The following is a 24,376-nucleotide window of genomic DNA, read 5'->3' on the forward strand; positions in this document are numbered from 1 at the left end:
CCAATTAATCTCTAATATTTCTTTAATACAGTATTAAATCATAGGAAAAATAAAGGAAAACCTTTATATGCACTGTAAACACAGAAAAACTATACAAAATTAGCACATATTTCAGTATTTCACATACGTACTCATGGATCAAACAAATAAAAATGTGACAACACTCTGAATAAAACAGAATCAAAAGAAGTTTCTATCAGCACACCATATACGTACTGCGTATTCATGAATTAAAAAAAAACTGCATGTAAATAAGAATTGATGCATTCATGAATATAACATAATCAATGCACATATTTCAGTATTACAAATACGTACTCATAGATCGAACCCAAAAACAATGGCAAAACTATGAATAAAACAAAATCAAAAGAGGTTTCTATCAGTACACCGTATACGAACTGCGTAGTATTCATGAACTAAAAAATCAACCGCATGTAAAGAACAAATGATGAATCCTTGAATATAACCGAATCAAAGCACATGTTTCAGTATTACACATATGTACTCATGGATCGAACCCAAAAACAGTGGAAAAACTTTGAATAAAACAAAATCAAATGAACTAAAAAATCAACTGCATGTAAAGAAAAAGTGACGAATCCATGAATATAGATGAATTAAAGCACATATTCAGTACTACACATACGTACTAATGGATCAACCCAAAAAAAAAACAGTTTGTATCAGTATTCCACATATGTACTGCTGATTCATGAACTAAAAAACAATTGTATATAAAGAATCTATCAAAATAACATAATCGAGAGAGTCTTATTTCAGTATCGAAGATATGTACTTATGAATCAAACAACAACAAGTGATAAAACTAAGAACAAAACAGAATCAAAAGCAATTTGTATCAGTATTCAACATATGTACTGTTGGATAATACCCCTGAAACAACAAACAAGCACGATTTTGATAAAATGAAGAAGCGAAAACAACAAGATAATCAAATCGAAAGTTCAAATATGTTAAAAACATCATATTCTAGCCAAAAAATTGAATAATTACGATCAAGATTCATAAAAAACAAACCAAAACAAAAATAAATGCAAAAAACAAACAAAAAACGAAACAAGAAAGTGAAACCGTAATCAAAACGATCCGATCTTCACAGTTTCATTTGGAAAAAAACAACAACAACAGAAAGAGATATTACATAACATACTTGTAAATCTTCAAAGAGATCTTCATAAAAACTCTAACTCGTAATCCAAAAGCAGGAGCAAAATTTGAGAAGTTGAAGAAAGATAGGAGGAGAGCGGAACTCAGATCTGTAAAAAATGGAGATTTTTTTAAGAGATATATATGTATTATCAGGGAATGGGTAGTTTGGGTATTTTTAAAAGTGGATTATGACATCCCGCACGTGTACCGGACCAGGGGATAAAAAATTTGGTCCAATTTCCTCTTTTTCTTTTTATTATGGACCTCTGGTTATCGGGCTTTAGTGGGTGGACCTGCTACTAACTAAGACTACCATAATAGTACCTATTGGTAATTCCTACTAGTATCAAACACTTGTCAAGCTCATGTCCACAAGAGTAAACACTACCTAGTGGTATTTCATATCCATTTTATAAATTAAGTAAGCCTTTTATTTTTAATCTCTTGCTGCGCCTCCGGCTACTTCTGAATCACAAACCCCATCCTTTAAAAAGAAAACACCATCCCTAGTAATGAACTCCATTGTACTTGAAACTGAATTCTGTCCACCAGGTTGGTTTAAGGATAAAATAAAACAGTATGATTCACATTTTGTTGAGTGGAGAAAAAATAGTGGCCGGACCACTAAGTGCATATTGTTCCACTATGTGCGACTCTTTCCACTATCTTATATATACTATCAATTCTTCACCAAAACGTGATGTGATGGACCTCATATATAAATGTATGTGCTAATACAAGTTCTTCACTAATTCTCTTATTCTCCCATTCTTTGGTATATCAAACTAATAAGAATGATGATTTCAATCTTAGTTTTTTGTTTGTTTGTCTCAAGATTTAGTGGAATTTATGGGTTAAGCATGAATTATTATGGAATGCGGTGCCCAATGGTGGAAATGTTGGTGAGGAATACAGTCAATAGAGCTTTAGATTCGGATCCATCTCTGGCAGCTGGTCTTCTCAGAATGCATTTCCATGACTGCTTTGTAGAGGTACGTACGTAGTTTATATTTGGTAAAGTCAGCGGCCTAGTGTCCCGACTCTCATAGGATGCTGCTGCTAATCCTTATCAATCAATCATCTGTCAGGGTTGTGATGGATCGGTTCTGCTTGATTCAACAAAAGATAACACAGGTGAAAAAGACTCTCCTGCGAATTTGAGCCTACGTGGTTATGAAATCATTGACGCTGCCAAGGATCTAATCGAAGACCAGTGCCCAGGAATTGTTTCATGTGCTGATATTGTTGCAATGGCTGCTCGAGATGCAGTCCTCTGGGTATGTAAAATTAACTTTACCTCAATTTGATTTTTGTTTCGGCGTATATTAATTTAGCTAATGCCATTAAACTTTGTTGCAAATATTTTCCAGGCTGGGGGTCCTTTGTATGACATACCAAAAGGAAGGAAAGATGGAAGAAGATCAAAGATAGAAGACACAAGAAACCTCCCTTCCCCTTTCTTCAATAGCTCAGAGCTCATTAGCATTTTCTCTCGGCATGGATTTAGTGTTCAGGACATGGTTTCTCTGTCAGGTAATTCAAATACCCAGATTATATTTTGGGCATACGTTGATTACGTGTCGTGTCCGGTATTGTGCTCGAAAATTATGTGTGGCATGTTGTTCAGTGTCTTAATTATCTTCAAAAACTTATCACAACTTGGCATGTTGTTCAATGTTGTTTTGTGTCGTGCTATGCTAAGTCACTGCATTTGGCCTATTTAAAATTATTTAATGAAGGAAAATCTGTTTACACTTTTATCGTCGTACTATCTCACTTTTCGGATGTCTTTTTTGTGAATGAAAACCAAATCATATCGAATTTGAAGCTTATATCTTGGGATATATTCATATTAAAAAGATGTATACGTACTCACAATTTACTGGTTTTAAATTCAATGGTTAAAAATCCGTTGATTTTCAAAACCTCTTTTTCAAAATATACGTCTCGCAATAAGCTTATTTTCGGTAGGATTGTAAAGCCTTGTAAAAAGAACGTATCTCAAAAATATTAACTTCCGTTATTGTCTGGTTTTTATTGATAAAAATGACGTCTAAAATATATGAGATCGTGTGAAAACAAAAGTGTGAGACTATCCTCACTCAGGAATCTTACATTTTAGTATAACGAGTAATTCATTGAATTTTTGAGTATATAAAATTTGCAGGTGCACATACACTGGGTGTAGCGCGATGCTCTTCATTCAAGAATCGTTTACAAAAATTCGATTCTTCTCATGAAGTAGATCCTACTCTTGATTCAACTTTTGCAAGTACGTTGTCAAAAACTTGTACCGCAGGTGATAATGCAGAGGTACCTTTTGACCAAACAAGAAACTCTTTCGACAACTCTTATTTCAATGGGCTAAGAAGGTCAGCTGGTGTTTTAAGCTCCGACCAAACCTTGTACTCAAGTCCCCGAACAAGAGGTCTTGTAAATGCTTATGCCATGAACACTGCTAGGTTTTTCTTCGATTTCCAGCAAGCCATGTTGAAGATGGGGCTTATTGATGTCAAAGAAGGTAACCAAGGAGAAGTGCGTCAGAATTGTCGAGTGATTAACTAATGATGATGCGTAGAAGATTGTTTTACCAAGCAAGAGAATGAAATGCAATGTTTTCGATCACGAGCTTATTTATAATCTCTCTATTGCTTGTGCATCGGATGCAAAATATATGTTTTTGAGAAAATTCTACCATAGTGATGAAGAATAAGTAATCATTACTCATGAAAGAACCATTGTTTGTCATGTTATGACTTCAAATAAGAAAAGATACGACTAACAATGTGATTTTAGCGGGTTTATCAAGAGTTAGTATACCGTAAACTATGAAAATGAGGCAGTTTTTTTATTTATGAGGGCTTCAAGATAATATTCTTCTATAGATTATAAGCGATTCAACGAGCCATAGCACTTGTCAGATTCTGACTTCGATCGAAGAATATATTAAATTGTGATATTGACGATTTTTGTAGGAGTTAGTCTATTAAATACTGTACAAACATGGCCTAATTTTTTGTTGTATTTCTTTTAATTAAATGTTTATATAGATTGTAAGATAAGCGCTTGTTTGTCCATCTCAGACTTATAATGGAAAAGATTTGACCATCGATGTAATTTGGACAGTTTTTGTAGGGAATTGGTGAAAAAGCGTGGGTCTAACAACCTCATCCAATATTTCGTTTAGCAATCTATATGGATAAATTCCAATATACTTTCAAGAGAATCAATTAGACAGTCAGACTCAATCTTTAGAAAAATATATCACAGAGTTATATTTATGTTTCTTAATGTAATCATCAAATCGAACAGATAGAAATCCGTGAGCCTGATTAATATAAGAAGCAACTTGGACCGTACCAAAAACCAATATCCAAGTGTCAATCAATTCAATCAACAACCTAAAGGTCGGATTCCCGAATTGATTGAACATACGCACAATCTGTGATATTTCAATTATATAGAAAATATAATGCGGAAAAAAAATAATACAGACACCAGAATTTTGTTAGCGAGGAAACCGAAAATGCAGAAAAAACCCTGGACCTAGTATAGCTTTGAACACCACACTATATTAAGCCGCTATAGATACTATCCTACTACAAGTTAACTTCGGACTGAAATGTAGTTGATCCCTAACCAATCTCACAATGATCAAAGTATAGTTGCGCTCCTTACGTCTCTGAACCCCAGCAGGATTCTACGCACTTGATTCCCTTAGCTGATCTCACCCACAACTAAGAGTTGCTACGACCCATAGTCAAAGACTTGATAAACAAATCTGTCTCATACAGAAAGTCTATTGAAATTGATAAATCTGTCTCCCGCAGAAATACCTATGAGTTTGTTCCGTCTTTTGATAAATCAAGGTGCACAGGAACCAATTGACAAACCGGACTTATATTCCCGAAGAACAGCCAAGTATTATCAATCACCTCACAACAATCTTAATCGTATGGAAACGAAACAAGATATTGTGGAATCATAAACGATGAGACGAATATGTTTGTGACTTCTTTTTATCTTACCTATCAAAGATAAATCTCGAGAAAATCTTAGACAAGATAGTACTCAATCACGGTAGTAAAAATTAAGATCAGAACACATAACTACAGAGAAAAATAGTTGGGTCTGGATTCACAATCCCAATGAAGTCATCAAGTCGTTAACCTATTAGGGTTTTAGGAAAAAACCTAGGTTAAATGAGAATCGACTCTAGTAGCAACTAGTATCACACAGAGGTGTCGGAATTAGGTTTCCCAGTTGCTAGAGTTCTCCCTTATATAGTCTTCAAATCAGGGTTTGATAGCTTTGGAACAAAGCTATCAATATTCACTGTTAAATGAATACCTGATTAGATTCAAGCTAATATCTTTCAACCGTTAGATCGATCTTAGCTTGTTACACGCGAATGAAATGTACCTTCATTTAGATATGGGTAATCGTACCTAAACGTGTACACCAAGTTGGCTCAATATTAGTTAAGTGAAGTTAGCCATATGAATACTTTCATATCAACCTTATTCATCTTAACCACAACTAGTTCAAATGACTGAAATGAAACTAACTATAGAGTTGTTCAATTGTTTATATTATCATAGAAGTATACAAGACACAATTGAAGCAAAATCGGTTTGATTCACTCGAATCAATTCATGAACATTATAGTCACGGTTTACAAAAGATTGCATTCCTTATTATATAAATGTATTAGTTCATGTCACAACCGATTCTAGAATATAACCCACTCAAGTATGCAAACGGGTACGCAAACCTAAGTAACTGAAATTGGACTGTGTTTGCCAGTACGCAAACGGGTACGCATACTATCACACATCCAAACTTCAGTTGAAACAAGTACGCGTACGGGTACACGTACCTTAGTTCCCGGACTTCAACTGACTTCGCCATTATGCGTAGGGGTACGCATACTATAGCTCCCGGATTTCACCTGACCAACCAGTATACGGGTATGCATACTAAGTTTCGGTCCTGGATCAACACACATGCAAGTACGCATATTGTGCTTATAATCTAATTATGGTTAAGTGTTCTTAGCTCCATTTCAATCATTGAAACATTCTTATAAGACGACAATAGCTGTCTCACACAAACTATTATCTTCAAAGCAATTTTCAAGTGATCGAATGATCAATACGAAACATTCCGAGTCTACATCAAATGACTGTCTCACATAAATCATATAAGATGTTACCAGGCGATTTTTACATGATCATATTTTGACTTTCGTCAAGAATATAAGATGAACTTGGTTAAACCGAAAGCTTACCAACACATATTTCGAGAAATATGTAATCGAGTTAAACTCAGTTCGAAATATCAAATGTGTATAAATCGAATACTATATAGATATACGACTTTTGTCTCAAATAGGAGATAGAGTAGAAATAGACTTCTGAGTGATAGATGAGTTTCAGTCTCCACATACCTTTTGTTGATGAAGATCCACAAGCTCCCCTTAGTAGTTCTTCGTCTTCCATTGTTGAATGTTGTGAAGTCTAAAGCTCAACTACACATTCTATCCTAGTCCGAGACATAGCTATAAGTAGACTAGAAATCAAGACTTATAGTTTTTATAACTAAACTTGACAAACAAGCTTGAGATAGCAACGCTTGCGAGTTTGACCGAGCGGTGCTCTAATAATTGGTACACAAACTTTTTCTCTAACAAAAATGAGCCAAATTATATTAGGATTTTTTGTTTGTTTGTTTTGGCATGAAAAGTTTCTATAGGTTACAAGCATCATAAGAATCTATCATTTGTTCAATTTCGACTTGGATTAAAATGGATATGACCAAAATAACTTGTTTGAAAGTATTCGGGATTAGTACTTCTCGTAAATTTTCAACTAAAACAAGACAAATATTTTTTTATTTTTTGACATGAAATGTTCCTATAAATAAAGCATCCTAAGGAGCAACATTTTTCCAGTTCTGACTTGATTTGTAAAAGAAGAAGAAGTAGAGGAAAAAAACTAGGGTTTGTGATTATGTTAGGAAAAATGAAACTTTATAGCAACGATAAAGACCCTAATATTGATGAAGCTGTGGGTGCATCTACGTCTCAGCAATCATATTATCATGATTTAGATTCAACCAATTTGGGTTATTTTTTGAATGAAAAAGACTATGTCAAGTGAAGCATAAATGAGGATCTTATTGTAGTACAAGAAGAATATTACCGGGAAAAATAAAGGGCATAACGCTCCTAGTTTTCATGTATGCGTTCTGAGGATATCCAAACATGTATTTGCATCTTATAATCTTCCACACATGGAAAATATTTTCATTTTTTTCCTACCAATTATAAGCTAGAATTGGTAGATTCTATAGCACCACATTTACTAATTCTTGGTTATCTCCTCAAATTGGGAACGTCAATCTATCGTTGTTCATCACCATATAAACCGGTTTTCATACACTTTTGGCGGGATTAGTAGGTGAAACAAACGGATTTTGTGGCATATTACATGTGACGATCCCTTTACTTGGATATTTTCAACGAAATAAACAACATAAAGTTTACAATCGGCTGATGTACGTTTATAAGTAATCCGATTACGGAGATAAAAGTTACATAAAAATACATGTTCAACCCATGTGTGAATCAGAATACATGTTAAGCAAATTTTTTTGGGAACTTTCAACAAAAATCATCAAGTCGGCAATCGGTAGATATATTTATCTCTATAGACCGATTTTTTGGAATATGTCTTCTGGACTGTTACTCATATACCAATTATGTGTCCCTAACGTGTTGACATATGTTGTAGATTATTAAAGCGTTCAACGACGATCAACCCGGATACATATCTTATGTGGGTACTAATACCTCTTCTCACTATCGTATTGATTTGGTATGGGAAAAGAGGAACTATGCAAAACAATGGTGTGTGGACATGGGCATAAAGACGAAGTCATCATTAGTTTTAAGCCATCGTTTACACCGTGAATGAAATATTATTTGGGAGAGAAGTGTAAATCAAGAAAGTCACAAGGCAAAGGACAAACCATATGTGAAGAAGACGACTAGGGTTTACATGACTAAATCAAAGAAGTGTGAATGCCCATTTAAGATTAGAGTTAATATACCTAATGGTGTATACAAGATCTGTAAAGTAATGAATGGTTATCATAATCATGATGGTCCAGAGTCTCTTAGATACTCAGTCATTTGTGGACCAAAACCACATCAGTTGGCAACGGTAAAGTCAAACAAATTATGTAAACCAAATGACATACTTAGGATGATTAAGGAGGAGAAGGTGAATAACTTGTCCGTTTTGAGGTAAATTTACGCGGCAAGAGAAACCCCTAGGAGGACGACATGGGATGATAGAGTGTCTATGGAACAATCTCAGTGGTTAGCCGATCAACACAAATACATAATGAAGAAGCAGGTATTTAGAGGAAAAGTAATTCGTATTTTGTTGGTGCATCTGGAGATAATCAAATTGTCCCAGTGCTTCCATCAAGTTTTGTTAATAAATTTCACGGTGGCATGGAAATTTTATGTATCGGGAGAATAATGTAAGTTTTATTTGGATGTTAGAGACCTTGAAGGAGATATTCCGTAGTGGTCAAACTCCGAAGATTATAGTAACAGACAAGGGCCAAGCACTAGTGAATGTCACAGAGGTAAGTTTCTTCAGATGCCAAGCATTTTTGAAAAAGAAAGAAGCACTAAGGAACACCAATATGTCTTTAAGGTTAGCGTAAATATATTACAAGATTAAGGTCCTTTGCAAAAATCACTGAACCAACTTCAATCGATCCACCACTATGCCGTTTCAAAATCTTCAGAATCAATTCACTCACTTCACTTCTCTTCTTCCCGAAAATCGGTTTAGAAACTCTCGGCAAAACTATTGATAAAAATTAAGTACAGATGTAATAATATGTTCAGCTGGATTTGACTCATCAGATATTTTAGTTAAAGATGAAATAGCTGCACCGAAATAATAGATCACATAGATTAAAGTTTGTTTTGTTGATTCTTTAACTATTTGTGAGATTAAATCAACTACTGTACAGAGATGTTGATTATGTTCTTTTGTTGAAGTTATGAACCGTGAAAGAATCGACTCACCGGTATCTTCTTCCTCATTGATGATTTCACCATCATGATTTTCCATGGTTGGTATTTTGTTATGAATAAGGAGATGAAGAACCCTAAATTATAGACAAATTTGTTGGAAAGATAAATTTGATTTGTCTTGAATAGTTTAAAGACTTAATTAGTAAGTAAGTGACAGGACACAGTTTCTCTGTCAGGTAAATTAAAAAAATATAAAATATTTTAAAGTGTTTAGTACTGTATTGTGTTAAAAAAATTAAATTGCATCGTGTTGTTGTTTAGTGTTTTATCTCCAAAAAACATCCACGATATTGTCTATACAGTATGTGACGGAAAACATGAACAATTGTGTTGTATTGTGTCGTATCATGCTATAATAAGTCGGCACATTAGGCCCACTTAAGTAGTCTTTCCAAAATTTCAATCCTTATCATTTTTATATTAACTAAGGGTTATTCGATAAATACTTCAATATGTTTGTATAGGTTTAAAAGTAGTCATGAAAATTGATAACTTTTTGAAAGTTCTAAAGAATTTGGGAAACATCATGTGAAGTTATGCAGAGTTATCTAATATCTTACAAAAATTTGTAAAGTCCCAAAGAGTTGCAGAAAAAAAATTATATATATAGTAAACTACGTAAATCTAAAGAATTGTATCGAAACCTAACATGATAGATATTTTTATAATTAATTTATTGACTCAAGATAAAATGATATTACTAATTAGCTATATCCCAACATAAGGAGTTGTATAAGTTGTATCAACAACTAAGTTCAGAGACCCGAAAGAAGAGAATGGTTTTATTCCTTCAAAATCAGTTTACATCAAGGCTATTTATAGCCCATCTGTTGTACACCGTAATGAAATGGAAGTTCACACGTGTTTTCTTTGTTGTCAACACTTAATTGATAGGGGTAAACTCCTTACATGTTCATCTCTAAACATGTTTGACCAAATCAAAGGATGGTCACCTATATGGTCTCTGGAAGATACGAGGCATATAACACTCCCCCTTGGATGACCACCGATCTAAAAGATGTTGATAAAAAAATACTGTAGGATACTGGTCGAAAGAAAAGATTACGCAACTTGAAACTTTTAAAATGTTGATGGTTGCCATAATCTCCTTGAAGCTGCGTCAGGAAAACCTTTTAGGACAAAAACCTGAGCTTGGAATGAGGCTGGTCACAGCTGCGAAATGTTTTCTTTGTCGGAACTGCGCCAGGAAAACCACGTGGAACAAAAACATGAGCGTCTAAAATTCATAATAATGCAGACAACAATGAGCATTTTTCTTCATTAAAATCTTTTCAGGAAAAACTTTGTGCAGTAAAAAACAGAACCAGATAATAGATGCATTTATCGGTAAACGCATTTCAAGGTTTGGATATACTTTTTTTAGATTATGATCATTGTTTAAAGTTGTTATCTCATTAAAAACCTCATCAGGAAAACCCAGAGGGACAAAACATTAACGTAGGAAAACATGAGACCTCAGAGCAATGATAAACCCGCATATGTTGCCTCGTTAAAACCTTGTCCAGAAAAACCCATAGGGGAAAAAAGTGGAACGAAGGAAAAAGAGTATAACATTTCGATTGCAGATAACAGTGGAATCGCATGCCTCATTAATACCTTGACAAGGAAAACCCAGTGGGAAAAAACCTTGATTAAGGAAAAAGAGTACACGACGTAATGTCCAACATATCCATATTCATAGTCTTCCATGACTTTACTCCCATGATTAGTAGCCTTCTCATTTGACCATTATGCCCCATAATACGACATGTAGATCACACACCATCCTGTAATGTCTTCAGAAGCTTCAGCTTCCTTTAGTTGAGAAAGTCAGTATGATTTTCCTCTGTGTGATTTTTAAATGATCATCTGGTTGTGCCTGACTTTTATTCACCAACTAGCTTTGTCTGAACAATCATAATCGATCTGAGGATTAACAAGTATCCTCTATTACCAGACTATTATCTAGGAAAATGTTTAGATGCTTTAACAAGCCTGCCAAAAATCAAATATTAAACAGTCCGATTAGCTTTTATCTATGGGAGACTTCCTACGATCTTTTATGTAAAAGATCAAGCTCAATGGTACCACGAAGATGGGGAACTTTTCTTCGGATCGATGTTTCGATATTGTTGGTGTATGTAACTAGACGTACATGTTTACTAAAAACCCAATATAAGGTATCTATAGCCTATTTCAGCTAATGTATCATTTACACATCCTTTGTGTAATATAAAGATACATCTCATTTATTGAGATGTAAACCGATCGATCTTAAAAGTAAGATATCGAATGACTGTAATCATGTTAGATTGTCCATTTAAACATGTCTAAACTTTCAAGCTTAACGAAATTAATGGAATGTAAGCTAGAACGTTTTATCAACATACTACAATCTTGTTTTACCGAGATTCTCATCTCGAACTCCTGCTTTAAGCATTTTAGTACTTTGGAAAAAAAATTTAGAAGTTCCACCCGAGTAAATGTTGCATAAATCCACTCTAGCAATGCAAAATACATGGGAATATAAGATGGTTCACACTTCACATATTCCAGGATAACATAGGCATTCGCTTAGACGACAGACCACTTTCGTCATATTGAGCAAATGCGTTTGACATGGTAATTCTACTGAGTAGGTGAAAACCTTCAGGAATATGTATGAAGTTATCTATATCTGATTTTTCATATAGAATTGAAGTAACCACATCCACTAGATGCATGTCGAGTCCTACAAAGACTTCTAGACACATACCAAAGGGTTTACATCCATAACAGGGAATATGTGTCTCTGCAATCAATCTCAAGTTTCTGTGAAAGAGTTTGTGTCATTAGTTTACTTTGCTTTTCTCACTATGTGCAGACACCCACCTGTAGCCACTCGGGATTACATCATCGGATATTAGTACTACAGACACTCACATGTAGCTAAGAGTAGCTCACATTATCGAGAGTTCTGGTTACAGTACCAAAACTATGCATTTTATGAGAAACTGTTATTCTGCCTAAATCTCTCCTTTGCAGTTTAACTAATCATTCCTTTGATGACATTTCCTATAGAGAGCGGCTTAAAGCCAGCATCATCTACGAAAGTATTGGTGGATACTTTAAAATATGTCACCAATAGTCATTGTATTAAGATCTACAATTTCTCTATTGTAAAATTGTCTTATGGAATCCCTTCATTTTTGAATTTCAACGGTCTTTGCAGATATGTTCTCTTATCAAGAAAACTATACTCCGAGAAATCAGATCGTCCTTAGATAGTCTCTTTGAGAGTACTATCTTTCCAATGATTACGATTGATTCTTTGTTTTTAGGAGGAGCAGAATATTTTGAGTCAACTAATCATCAACGCTCGAGGTGTGTTTTAAATTACAAACATTTACTACATACACAGCTTCTCAAGGAAGCAATTTGATTTGCAATTTCTAAAGATATCTAATCTCGGCATGTCTTTCATTGCTGAAAACATCCAGATGAGATACATCCTGGTTCATCTTGCGCAAACCAGGATACTTCACGCCGTTTTTCAGGCGACTGTGTTTTTTCCCCCAAAAACGGTGGGAAGACTTTATCATCAAATGTGAAAATCTTGTTATAGAGAAGTAACAACCGTGGAATGTAACACGTCTTAAACAGTAAACATGACAATGGTTTGATGAGTAACAAGTTCTAAATGCTTTATGAATTAATTAACTAAATCTTTCAATGAATGCATAAGAATAATAAAATACTCACTATCAATGCCCAGAGCATCACTAGAATGATACAACATCAATTACTGACAAACAAGAGTTTCTTTTAAAATCTATACGATTATAGATACACAGTTACCACTCAGGTGATATTCCGAGTCATGCATGATACCAGACCATCGTTCAAGAAACCTGGTTATTATCTGTGGAAACTCGTTGTCAAGGTTGGCGTTATACAATAAGCGACCTTAATTCTCTTATTGCACTTTCTTATAAGCATCAAATTTCGAACTAAAGTTCGTGGATGCTAGGATTGAGGTCCTAAAAGAAGATACAAGTGAGAGAACAACTCAATATGGACTGAGATCCATATTTGTCAACCATATGAACCCTGTCGATAATTTCTTTGCAAAGGGGGATATCTATCCATACTGATTTCAGTAGCTACTTCGAAACATTATCGATAACCAATTTTTAATCAGTTAGTAACGATCTCACATCATTTTCTCGCGTATGATGATATTCTAATCAATTTGGTACCAAATCTCAACATGTAGATATTTTTCTCCATAAGATATCAACGCAAATTTCAAGTGCATGCTCCTCGTCAGGAGATATATCAACTCATAACTCAAAGAGAATATGGACGTTATCTGATTAGATTGGCATACCTCGAACTAGAGGTTTTCGTCTATGTTGATATGCACACACTCAAAAGAAACAATCGCTTCGATTCCATGGCATGCCTTGCAAGGACCTTAGTTATGCCCAATCAAGCAAGCGTACTATTGTTAAATCTAGCAACAGAGTAATCTCCAACACCTCAGGAATTTCTTGGTGTGAGAATTTAGATGAGACATAATTGGAGTTAACCAATGTCGTCGACGATCCTCCCCATGATCCTCAGGCGGGAATGTCTCATCAACATAACATCCAGTTCCGCATGACTCTACCTATCAAGGGGAGAAACTGGGTGCAGAAAACGACAATAAAATATGCAACCCAGGAGAGATAACTGATCAGGTTTCCTCTATAATTTACTGTCCAGATGAAATAAATTTAAAAATGTACACTATCATGTAAAATCAACAGTAAACTGTAAATTAAATTTTGTGAACATAGACAATATCTCAATATCAGTTCCAGTCCTTCCAAGACGACCAACAGAGATTAACAACAATGAACGACATTTCAGATGCACGTACCGTGTTTGTCACAACGATAACAGATCTTTACCAGGCTCGAGAACGACTTATTTAAACCATTCATTATGCTACTATCCCGTTTTTTTCACTTCAAGTGGTATGGGGTTTACCAGTTTCTCAAACCTGATAACTATTGTGATTTCCATATTCAAATATGCCTACCACAATTTTACTTTTCTTCTTTTCCAAAGATAGACTTATTTGCATAAGTGCTGCTGCAAATTTAATTCACCAAATTCGTGATTTAGGTAATAGCTCAGGAAAAGAGAAGACATGATATTAACTCTAAATATCATTTAAATAAATGCAACACTAATTATCGCTTGACTTTTGTATATCTACGAGACGCAATTAAAATATGAATTGCTGTAACAACATATACAAAGTGCAAATTAAGCGCTACTTCTTTAAAGCTCATCGATGCACATAATAGGCTCATATGATGCACGCTGCAAAGTTAGCAGGAACACATAAGGGTGCAAAATATGCGACTCTCCTTATTGCTTGCCGCAATATTATATACGGTGCATATATCTTCTATAAGATCAAGCTGAACTATTTACCACAAAATCAATGGTGAAACAAGGAAGAAAATGTTCAAAATGTAATATATGAGGTTCTAGCATAATACCGACAAATCTCCAACTTCGTCTATTAAGGTCAACAAAATATTAATTTATCAAAGTTGAAATATGAACACATTCTTTATATCCTAAAAGAAACTGTCTCGATATCAATTAGAGGTCGTTTCATGGACCGTTGATAGAGACTAGCTAACCGTGTTAACCCGGTGTCCATTTTTCATTGCATTCCAACCTTAGGTGGAACGAATTTGAATTCCAGAGATTATTATAGCAAAGAAATATTAAAATTTTGATATCCCTCAGGATGCAACAATTCCTCGCTCTGCCGATATTAAAACCGTTAGCACTATAAAAAAAAATCATTGGTGTACCAATAAAGGTAATTATATTCTCTATGTCATCCAAAAGGACACGGAAAAAACCTTCTGTTGGTTGGCTAAAGAGGAAAATATCAAAAACGCTACAAAACTCAAATATTTGGCTAAATTCGCAAATCGAATGGCATCGCAAATATGAGTCGTTATTAATACCTACCTATTTTGGATATCTATTCATATACCGTATAATTTCCTTTGCTCCAAATAGCACAAACAAGATAGGGTAAGATTTCTAACTTTCACTTTAACAAATTCTAATCAAAATAAGAAACAAAATTAAACGTGATAAAAGTGTATGCATAAAACTATTTACAAATAGTTAAATTAAATATGCAAGGTCTGAAAAGTATTATTATTTTTATTCGTGCTGATAATGTTTTATAATTACTTTATTGACTCAAGATAAAATGATATTATTCATAGCTATACGCCAGTATAAGGAGTTGCACTATAAAATAATAAGTTGTATCAACAACTAAGTTTAGAGACCTGAAAGAAGAGAAGCCCATCTACTGTACACCATAATGAGCGGAAGTTCACATGTGTTTGCCTTGCTGTCAACACTTAACTGATAGGGGTAAACTTTTTACATATTTATCTCTAAACATGTTTCACCAAATCAAACGGTGGTCAGCCATATGGTCTCTGCAAGATATGAGGCATATAACATAATATTTTTTGTAAATTGAGTAGTTCCTGCATTTAACTTTAATAAGTACTGGATTTTCGTTTACCCACAAATGGTAATTATATTTTATGTGTTAATTCGATGTAAGTCGATAATATCAAAACCAACAGGGTTTTGGAAAAATGAGAGAGAATTGAGAAAAAATATATTCCAGGTCTTCAGCCAAAAACTTCCCTTCTTCTTCTTTGTTCAAAAAAAAAAAAAAAAAACCTTCTCTTCTCCTGGTCTAACATATTCATTCAAATTATTTTAGAGAAAAAAAAATGCAAAGGGCTAATCAAACTGGAGCTCAAGTTGCTACATTCTGTGCTAATGGTTGTACAAATGCTGGTGGAATTTTTCAACAAGGTTTTACTAATTGTGGTCAGCAATGGAGAGTTGTTGGTACCGTTGTTTCTGATTTACTGATGAGTAAATTCGACGACAGACTAGGAAATCTTGATGTGTTAGTTTCTCGTGTGTGTAGAAGTAAACTCCATATTGCAGTCCTAGATGATGATGTGCAATTAGCAGAAAGGTTATTGTTAATCAGACGAAACCTGGTTTTGCAGAATGATATATTAGATTCAACTCATCTGCATCTTGCTGCTTCAAAGGATAGCATTGAGATTGTTAATAAAATATAGTATTACATATTTTCACATAACAATTAAAAAAAATTGTTTAATCATATTATATAATTCATAATGCATTTAATATATGAGTTATTTTTGAAATAAAATAAAAAAGAACTAAAATATTTATAAGTTTATTGAATCCTTTCGAAATCTTATACATTTTGCAAAACTTTCATTAAGATAATACATACACAAATAAACTTAAAATTTTGAAAATAAGGAAGTATGCAAAATCTTTAAACATACAAGTTTTCTTTTGTTTTCTTCATCCATTAAAAACACGTCAAATTCAAGTCTCTTCAATTAAAATGACCAATAAGCTACAATGTTTTTGGATTTTTCGAGAAGGATTTTTTTTATATATAAAATCTAAAGTATCAAATGGACAATCGTTGTCATGTTATTACGACTTCGTACAAAAAAAAAAATACACCGACAATATGACTTTCACATTTTTTTAGAAATTAGTTTACTGGAAATTGTGAAAAATGAGGAATCTTTTTAGCAAGTTTCTCAAGATAAATATGTTTTTACAGATAATAAGCTATTCGACAAGTCATCATTTATTTAGTTCGAATCGAATAAGATATGTCAATAATGCGTGATATTGACGATTTTTGTAAGAGTTAGTCCACTAAAAGTTATGCATAGATCGTAAGATGTAAGGAGCCATTTTTTGATTGTAAGTAACCTTGATTTGAAAGGATATATAAGGGATAACTCTAGCATCTGGGATACCTAATCCCAACACTTTTCTTTGTCCTAGTTGCAAACTAAAATTGATTCTCCTTTAACCTAGGTTTTTCTTAAACCATTATAGGTTAACGACTTGAAGACTTCATTTGAGATTCGTGAAGCCATATCCAACTATTTTCTTTGTAGTTGCGTATTTTAATCTTACTTTTTCTATCGTATTGAGTTTTATCTTCTCTAAGATTTACTCAAGATTTATCTCTGATAGGTAAGATATAAAGAGTAATGACAACAGTTTTTCATTTCAGACTCTTGTGGTTCCACGAAAAAAATTTATGTTAATCAGTTGGGTTATTGTGAGGTGACTGATATTTCTAGGATGCTCTTTGGGAGTATAAGTTCGGGGTGTTAGTTGATTCCTGTTCACCTTGATTTATCAAAAAACGTAATAAACAAAACCAAGAATAGACATATTTATGGGAGATAGATTTGTTTAAAAGTCTTCAACTTTGGGTCGTAGAAACTCTTAATTGTGGGTGAGATCAGCTAAGGGAATCAAGTGTGCATAATCCGTCGTGGTTCTGGAGGCGTAAGGAATGCGAATGTACCTTAATCGATGTGAGACTTCGTTAGGGATCAACTATTTTCCATATCGAAGTTATCATGTAGTAGGCTAGTGTCTGTAGCGGCTTAATACAATGTGGTGTTCAATCTGGAAGAGATCCCTGGGTTTTTATGCATTTGGGGTTTCCTTGTTAACAAAATTTCTGGTGTTTGTGTTATTTCTTTTCCGCATTATATTTGTTTATATAATTGAAATATCACAGGTTGTGCGTTTTTCAATCACAGTTGATAAATCCGACCTTGTTTGTGGGATATAACTTGAGCCTTCCAAGTTATTTCTCATATCAATCAGGCTCGTAGAATTCTATCTGTTAGATTTGTTGATTATATTAAGAAAGAGATAAATCTCTTTGACATCCTTCTTGATTGAGCTCGCTTTTAAGCTGGTGCTCTCGGAATTATATTAAAGTTTAGTCCATACAAATAACCGAACGAATTATTGGGTGGTGTTGTTAGACCCCCGCTTTTTCAAGAGTGACCCTAAACAGGGCTATGATACCCAAACTGTCAAAGGGTTGAATTTTACAAGTGCAACAACCTTCCTCGACAACGATACTATATAGCCCCAAAACAGGCTCATCAGCCTACTGATATTTAAACTATTCTTTTCTTCTTGGCTAAGTTCTAATTGTCACATACTGAACAGAGGTTATGTTCGACATTATTCGCTTTATTTTTATCAAACACACATATAACAGTTACACATAATACTCAATCCAAAACAAGGACAATATGCAACACACATAACTTATCTTTAATCTTGACCGAAGCCTTATTATTACAACACACCTATGGTTACACAAACTATTCTTATACCGGATACCTAGATCTTTACAAGATAATGCCCATATAATTTTGCAAATATTATTTACAAAGTAGCCTCCAAGCAATTATGGATTCACTTTATGAAATGTACTTGCATATCTGTGTCTAATCTAAAGAGGCACTTCCTTCCCTTTTAGAGAACCATAAAGCTATGCCAACTAAGTGTACCCAACTCATAACCGTCATGACCATATGCCTAGTGCATGCTTGTGATATTGTTGGGACAATAATGCGTACACACGCCAAGTAACACCTTTGTGCATCATTCTTCAGATGATGTAAGTATGTGTTTGTAAGCCTAGCACGTATTCCAGAATGCCTCGTGCATACATGTCATGTCCAAATCTCGTTTTGCGCATGCTAATGCTTATCTTGCATTGTCGAATGCACCTTGCATGTCTGACCATGCCCAAATAACATTTGGTGCATGCTAATACCTAGCTTGCAACTCTGAATGTGGCGTTCATTTCTGGCCATGACCAAATCGCATTTGACGCATGCCTATGTTGCATTTTCCTAGGCCAATTGACCAACCAGTCATGCTAGTCCACTGAGATCATAAAAAATTATTCATGAGGTAGAATTATTTGTGGATTTTTCAGAAAGAGATGCTTTTATAAAACACAAGTTATCCAATGAACCGTCATTTGTAGTGTTATTATGACTTTAAACAAAAAAGAAATAATATTAACAATATGGCTTTTATGTTCTTTTTAAAAACAAATCTATTGAAAATTGAGGAAAAAATTTAGTAACTTTTTCAAGATAATCTTTTTTACAGGTCCTGAGCTATCCTATGAGCCATCATTTATTTAGTTTCACTCAAATAAATCAATATATGATATTGGCAATTATTCTTATAGGAGTTATTCCACTGAAAATTGTGCGAAAATGAACTTGATTTTTTTTTTTTTTGGTGGATTCCTCTTTAGTAAGATGCATACATAGACTGTAAACTAAACACGAAGTCATTCTTTTTCCGGACTTAAAATGAAAAAGAAACAACCAATAATGTGACTGACGACTTTTGTAAGGACAGGTACACATAAAATTTAGAATAAAATGAGCCAATTATTTTATTGTGTTTATGTAGACTGCAAGCATCCAATGGAGCCATATATTGTCCAATTTTGGCTTTGATTGAAGTGGCTAGGAGCAATGTAGTCAGATTGGCAGCATCTCAATTCTAGTCTCGAGTCTCCCGAGTAAAACGTGATCCTACAAATTAAGTATATGAGGATTAATCGGGGGATATATATGAAATCAGTGGTTCTGGACAAATAAACCAAAAAAACATACCAAAATCATCATATGAGTGGGTAGGGTGAGACCCGGCGAGAATTAGAAGGAGAACCATTTATGGATGAGTTGGGCCCACTATATGTGTCTTAACGGTTTAGAATTTTTTATATTGAATAAAAAAAAGGCAAATAGAATAATTCTGAAGTAAAAATGAAAAATATCTTATCCATATATTTTTTTGTAGTGACTAGCCCTTGTATTTTTAATTAGCTTTTTATTTTTAATAAATAAATAATTTGAATTTATTTTCTACATTTTGGTTTTTTTTTTATAATTTTTTATTCTTTTAAAAAAAAAAATTTATCTCAAGGTCGACAAGACAAAAAGGAAAAACCTAAAAATAAAATAAGAAGAATTTTAAATTTTAAAAAAGTTAAAAACACAAAAAAATCAATAGTAATTTAGTTTGATTTGTTTACACTTTTAAGAGACTCTTAGCAAGATAATTAAGATAATAAAAGCAATTTATATTCTCAATTAATTTGCATATCCCATGATTATGGGTTCTAAAACATCCCATGTTTTTATGATTGTTTGACATGGAAATGTTCTTATAAACTAGTTTGACCGAAATGGTCTTTCTGACAAAATTTTTTTTTTGTAATATAGATCTCATAAAAAGATTGACGAAAGTTACATACTGTCTGGTTTGGTTGTATTCACTGATATGCAACATATCCCGATTAAGTGCTCTGAAAATAAAAACAGGGGGAGATCCATAAAGTTCACAGGTTGTTGTTGCTTTGGACATCTTCCTCAAATCAATAGCTTCCTAATTGGCTCTCTAAGTTACAATACTTAAAAGAAAAGATTTATCACATATATTTGCTTCGATAATTGTTTGTTTACTAGCATCCCATCTCGCTAAATCTTGCCAAGAAATGTTGTTTGGAGCTCCACTTATCATCCTGTAGAGATTGTTGCAACTGGTTTCAATTTGAATGTCTATAGCTTCGAGATGAACTCCCAAACTCCAAGCTTCCACTGCTGCTAACACGTCGCCTTCCTCGCTAGTTTGTGTTTGGGATGTTTTCCACATCACCGCCTGCACACACCCAAATGATCACGTAAAACAATAGTATAAATAGAAGTGTTAGTATTGATATCCCAATAAGAGGCAATGTTCATTTTAACCGCCCCAGGCATGGGTGCGATCCAGTCATTTATTTCCCTAACCACATTGATGTGGCTAGAGTGATTTTATTGGTGCTCCACTTTTCTTGCTTGACGATTTTCTTCCCAAAAGGGAACTGCATTAAGATGGACTTGTCTTGGATCTTGTTGAATTCCTTCAAAAGTCTTATCGAGCACCTTGCTTTCCATATATGGCCACACTATTGAAGCGCAAATTGCACCAACCTGTAGGAGCGTTATGCCAACTATCTATCCATTCACTCACTGAATGTAAGGAGTACCCTGGCGGAAATGGATTTGAATGAGAAGCAAACCACACACTTCTTGCAAACAACAGTTAACAAGAATATGCTCAAACGTCCCCCCTGTTGCGAGCAAAAAGCACAAACATTTTCGATATCTACATACCTTGCTAGACTATCCGCCGAAACTACCATGTTTTGCCTACATTTGTATACGAATAAAACATTTCTAGGTGAAGAATCTATCCTCCATATTTAATCCCATATAGAATTCTGAATTTCCTGTTGGTTTCTAATCGCATTGTACAAGGATTTCGCGGAGAAATTTCCATCTCTCCTTTCTGTCCATCTAATAATATCCCTTTTAGTCATATTCACAGTAACCATTAGGGTTGCATTTACCGTATGAGGGTCAAAAATTCTTTGGGGTAAGTTGATATTCCACGAGCAAGAACTAGGAAGGAAAAGATGAGAGACTAGATAAACATTAAGAGGCAGGAAAGTTGGAGACAATTCCTTGTCCATGGAAATCCAGTTATCTTCGATGATGTGTACGGAACTTCCATCCCCTATTTTCCCAAAACAATAAGGTTTAATTTGAGTTAAACACTTTTGGATATAGTTCCACATCCAAGACCCTATTTTCGTAATTTTTGTATCAAGAGCATGTCTACAGTTTCTATAATATTTTGCTCTAAGTGCAACTGTCCAAGGAGCATCTTGATTTGTTAACAAATTCCAAGCTAATCTACCTAGTTGTGCCAAGTTATTATCTTCAATTTCTCTAAAACCTGGGCCACCTTCATTAATAGACTTGCATAGAGCTATCCAAGTTATTGGATAAAAGTCTTTTTTACCTTCCTTCTTTCCCCACCAAAAATCTCTTTGTAGGGAAATGAGTTGGTTTAGGAATCTTAAAACATCCTATTCGATAAATGGGGAGAGTTTTAAGAATGGGTTTGAGAACTACAGTTCTTGCCGCTTGAGAGAGTGTTCTTCCTATCCAATTTTGCAATCTACTTCTAAATCTAGCAACCATCGAGTCAAAAAATTAGATTTTAGAGCCAAAAATGAAAAGAGGAGTACCCAAATAAGAGTCAGAAATGTTAATCTTTTGAATTTTTAGGATTTTCATTATCATTTTACCAAACTTATTAGGAAACTTATGGCTGAAAAATATTCCATATTTCTGGAGATTTATCAAAAGCTTTACTCATATCGAGTTTAATTCCCATCAGTCCTACTTTGGATTTACTTTTCTGCATCGAGTGAACTACTTCTTGAGCCATAATGATGTTAACGGTTATCTTCCTATTGGCCATGAAGGCCGACCGGAAAGGGAAAAGAATTCGGGATAAAATTGGTCTTAGTCTACTAGCTAGAAGTTTAGAGATAATTTTATAAATTGTCTTGCAGAGACTGATCGGTCTAAAGTCTGAGGGAGGGGAGGGATTTTCCTTCTTAGAAATTAAAGCAATGAAAGTGGTGTTTATTTTCTTAAGAATGTGTTTGGTTTGAAAGAAATGTTGTACCATGTTCACAATGTCATTACTAATGATTGTCCATTGGTGGGAGAAGAATTTTACATTAAAACCATCTGGTCCCGGGGATTTATCTACGGCCAAAGATTTCACCACTTTTTCGATTTCGAAAGAAGAGGGAATAACAATTAGAGAGACATCTTCCGCGACTAAAACCTCGGTAGAGAACATGTCTCTAACCGTTAAGAAGCATGGCAGAAGGTTCATTGAAAAAATCTTTGAAGTGACGAGTAAGAGTGTCTGAGATTCTCGCATGCGAGTTGTGAGTCACTCCATTTTTATCCACTAATGAAGAAATTTTATTTCTTCTTCTTCTTCTATTCAGGGACGTACACGAGTGAAAGAACCTAGTGTTTCTATCTCCAAATCGTAAATTATTTTCCTTACACTTCTCTTTCCATATTTTTTCTTCTTGATCATATAACCGTTCTAGCACATCTATGTATGTCGCTGAAAGTCTATCGTTGCTACCATCCTGATTTGAAGCATGGACTAAGTTAACTGTTTCTAGAGTTCTAATTTTCTGTTGAACCAAACAAAAAACCTCCTTGTTCCATTTGGACAAATTTTTCTTAACTAGTTTTAACTTGGAAATGACTCTAAAGGAGGGGATCCTATGACTGGTGTTTCCCAGCATTCCTTAATTATTTGGAGAGCTTCAGGATAGTCTAGCCAGAGACTAAACAATTTATAAGGAATTGCTGGAGATTGAGCTAGAGATTTAGAATTGAGGAGAATGGGAGAGTGGTCCGACCCAACCGCTGGAAAATGAGTAACCGTCGCCTGCTGGTTATGAGCTAACCACTTAGCATTGGCTAAGGCTTTTTCAAGCCTTGCCTTAATAAGTTTGGAAGTTTTCTGTTTGTTAGACCATGTATGGGTTGGTCCAATGAAACCTAAATCGATGAAACCTAAATCTTCTATGATGTCTTTTATATTCTGAACCGGAGCTTCTTCAACAGGTTTCCCTTCTTGTTTTTCTGAACTTGCTAAAGTAATATCTAAATCTCCTATTATTACCCAAAGACTATCTATCACTACTGCCATCTCCTCTAGGCATAATCAATCCTTTATACGTTCACCCTTCTTGAATGGAATATGAACCGATTTTTTAACGTTTTTTTTTCCTTTTTTTCTTTTTTGACAGGATGTATATGTTCCGTAGATTACGAGGCTTGCAAGCATGAGAACCACTATTCGTCCGATCCTAACTTGAGATGAAAAAATATGAAAACTAAGACTTTTAATGTCAAAAAAAAAAAAGTTCCTATCATTTTTTGTGATGATAGTCCACTGAATTACGCCTAGAGCCCTATTCCCGCATATTGTCACCCAACGATAAACCTATAAGCTTCCTTTCTACGTATTTATTACTGGCCCTCCCACAGTAGAATTTTCAATTACGGCCCGACTTACTATTTCGCTCCACCGTGAATTAAAATCGGTGAGACCCACGCCGGAAGTTAGCTGGAATCCGGAAAGCTAAGCACTAACAACCCAAGTGAAGATGGAGAGAGAGATCTAAAGTTGAAACAGATAAGAATAAAGAAGGGT

General features: G+C 34.4%; 1 protein-coding gene across 1 annotated transcript; it reads left to right on the forward strand.

Moving 5' to 3' along the window:
* The first annotated feature begins 1,878 nt into the window (after positions 1–1,878).
* On the forward strand, positions 1,879–4,026 carry LOC113355498 (peroxidase 47-like). Its single transcript, XM_026598366.1, has 4 exons — positions 1,879–2,165; positions 2,262–2,450; positions 2,544–2,706; positions 3,341–4,026. Exons 1-4 carry the CDS (start codon positions 1,968–1,970, stop codon positions 3,736–3,738), a joined length of 948 nt encoding a protein of 315 aa, XP_026454151.1. The 5' UTR covers positions 1,879–1,967; the 3' UTR covers positions 3,739–4,026.
* The last annotated feature ends 20,350 nt before the right edge of the window (positions 4,027–24,376 follow it).

This window comes from Papaver somniferum, chromosome 3, assembly GCF_003573695.1.
Source record: "Papaver somniferum cultivar HN1 chromosome 3, ASM357369v1, whole genome shotgun sequence".
Taxonomy (NCBI): domain Eukaryota; kingdom Viridiplantae; phylum Streptophyta; class Magnoliopsida; order Ranunculales; family Papaveraceae; genus Papaver; species Papaver somniferum.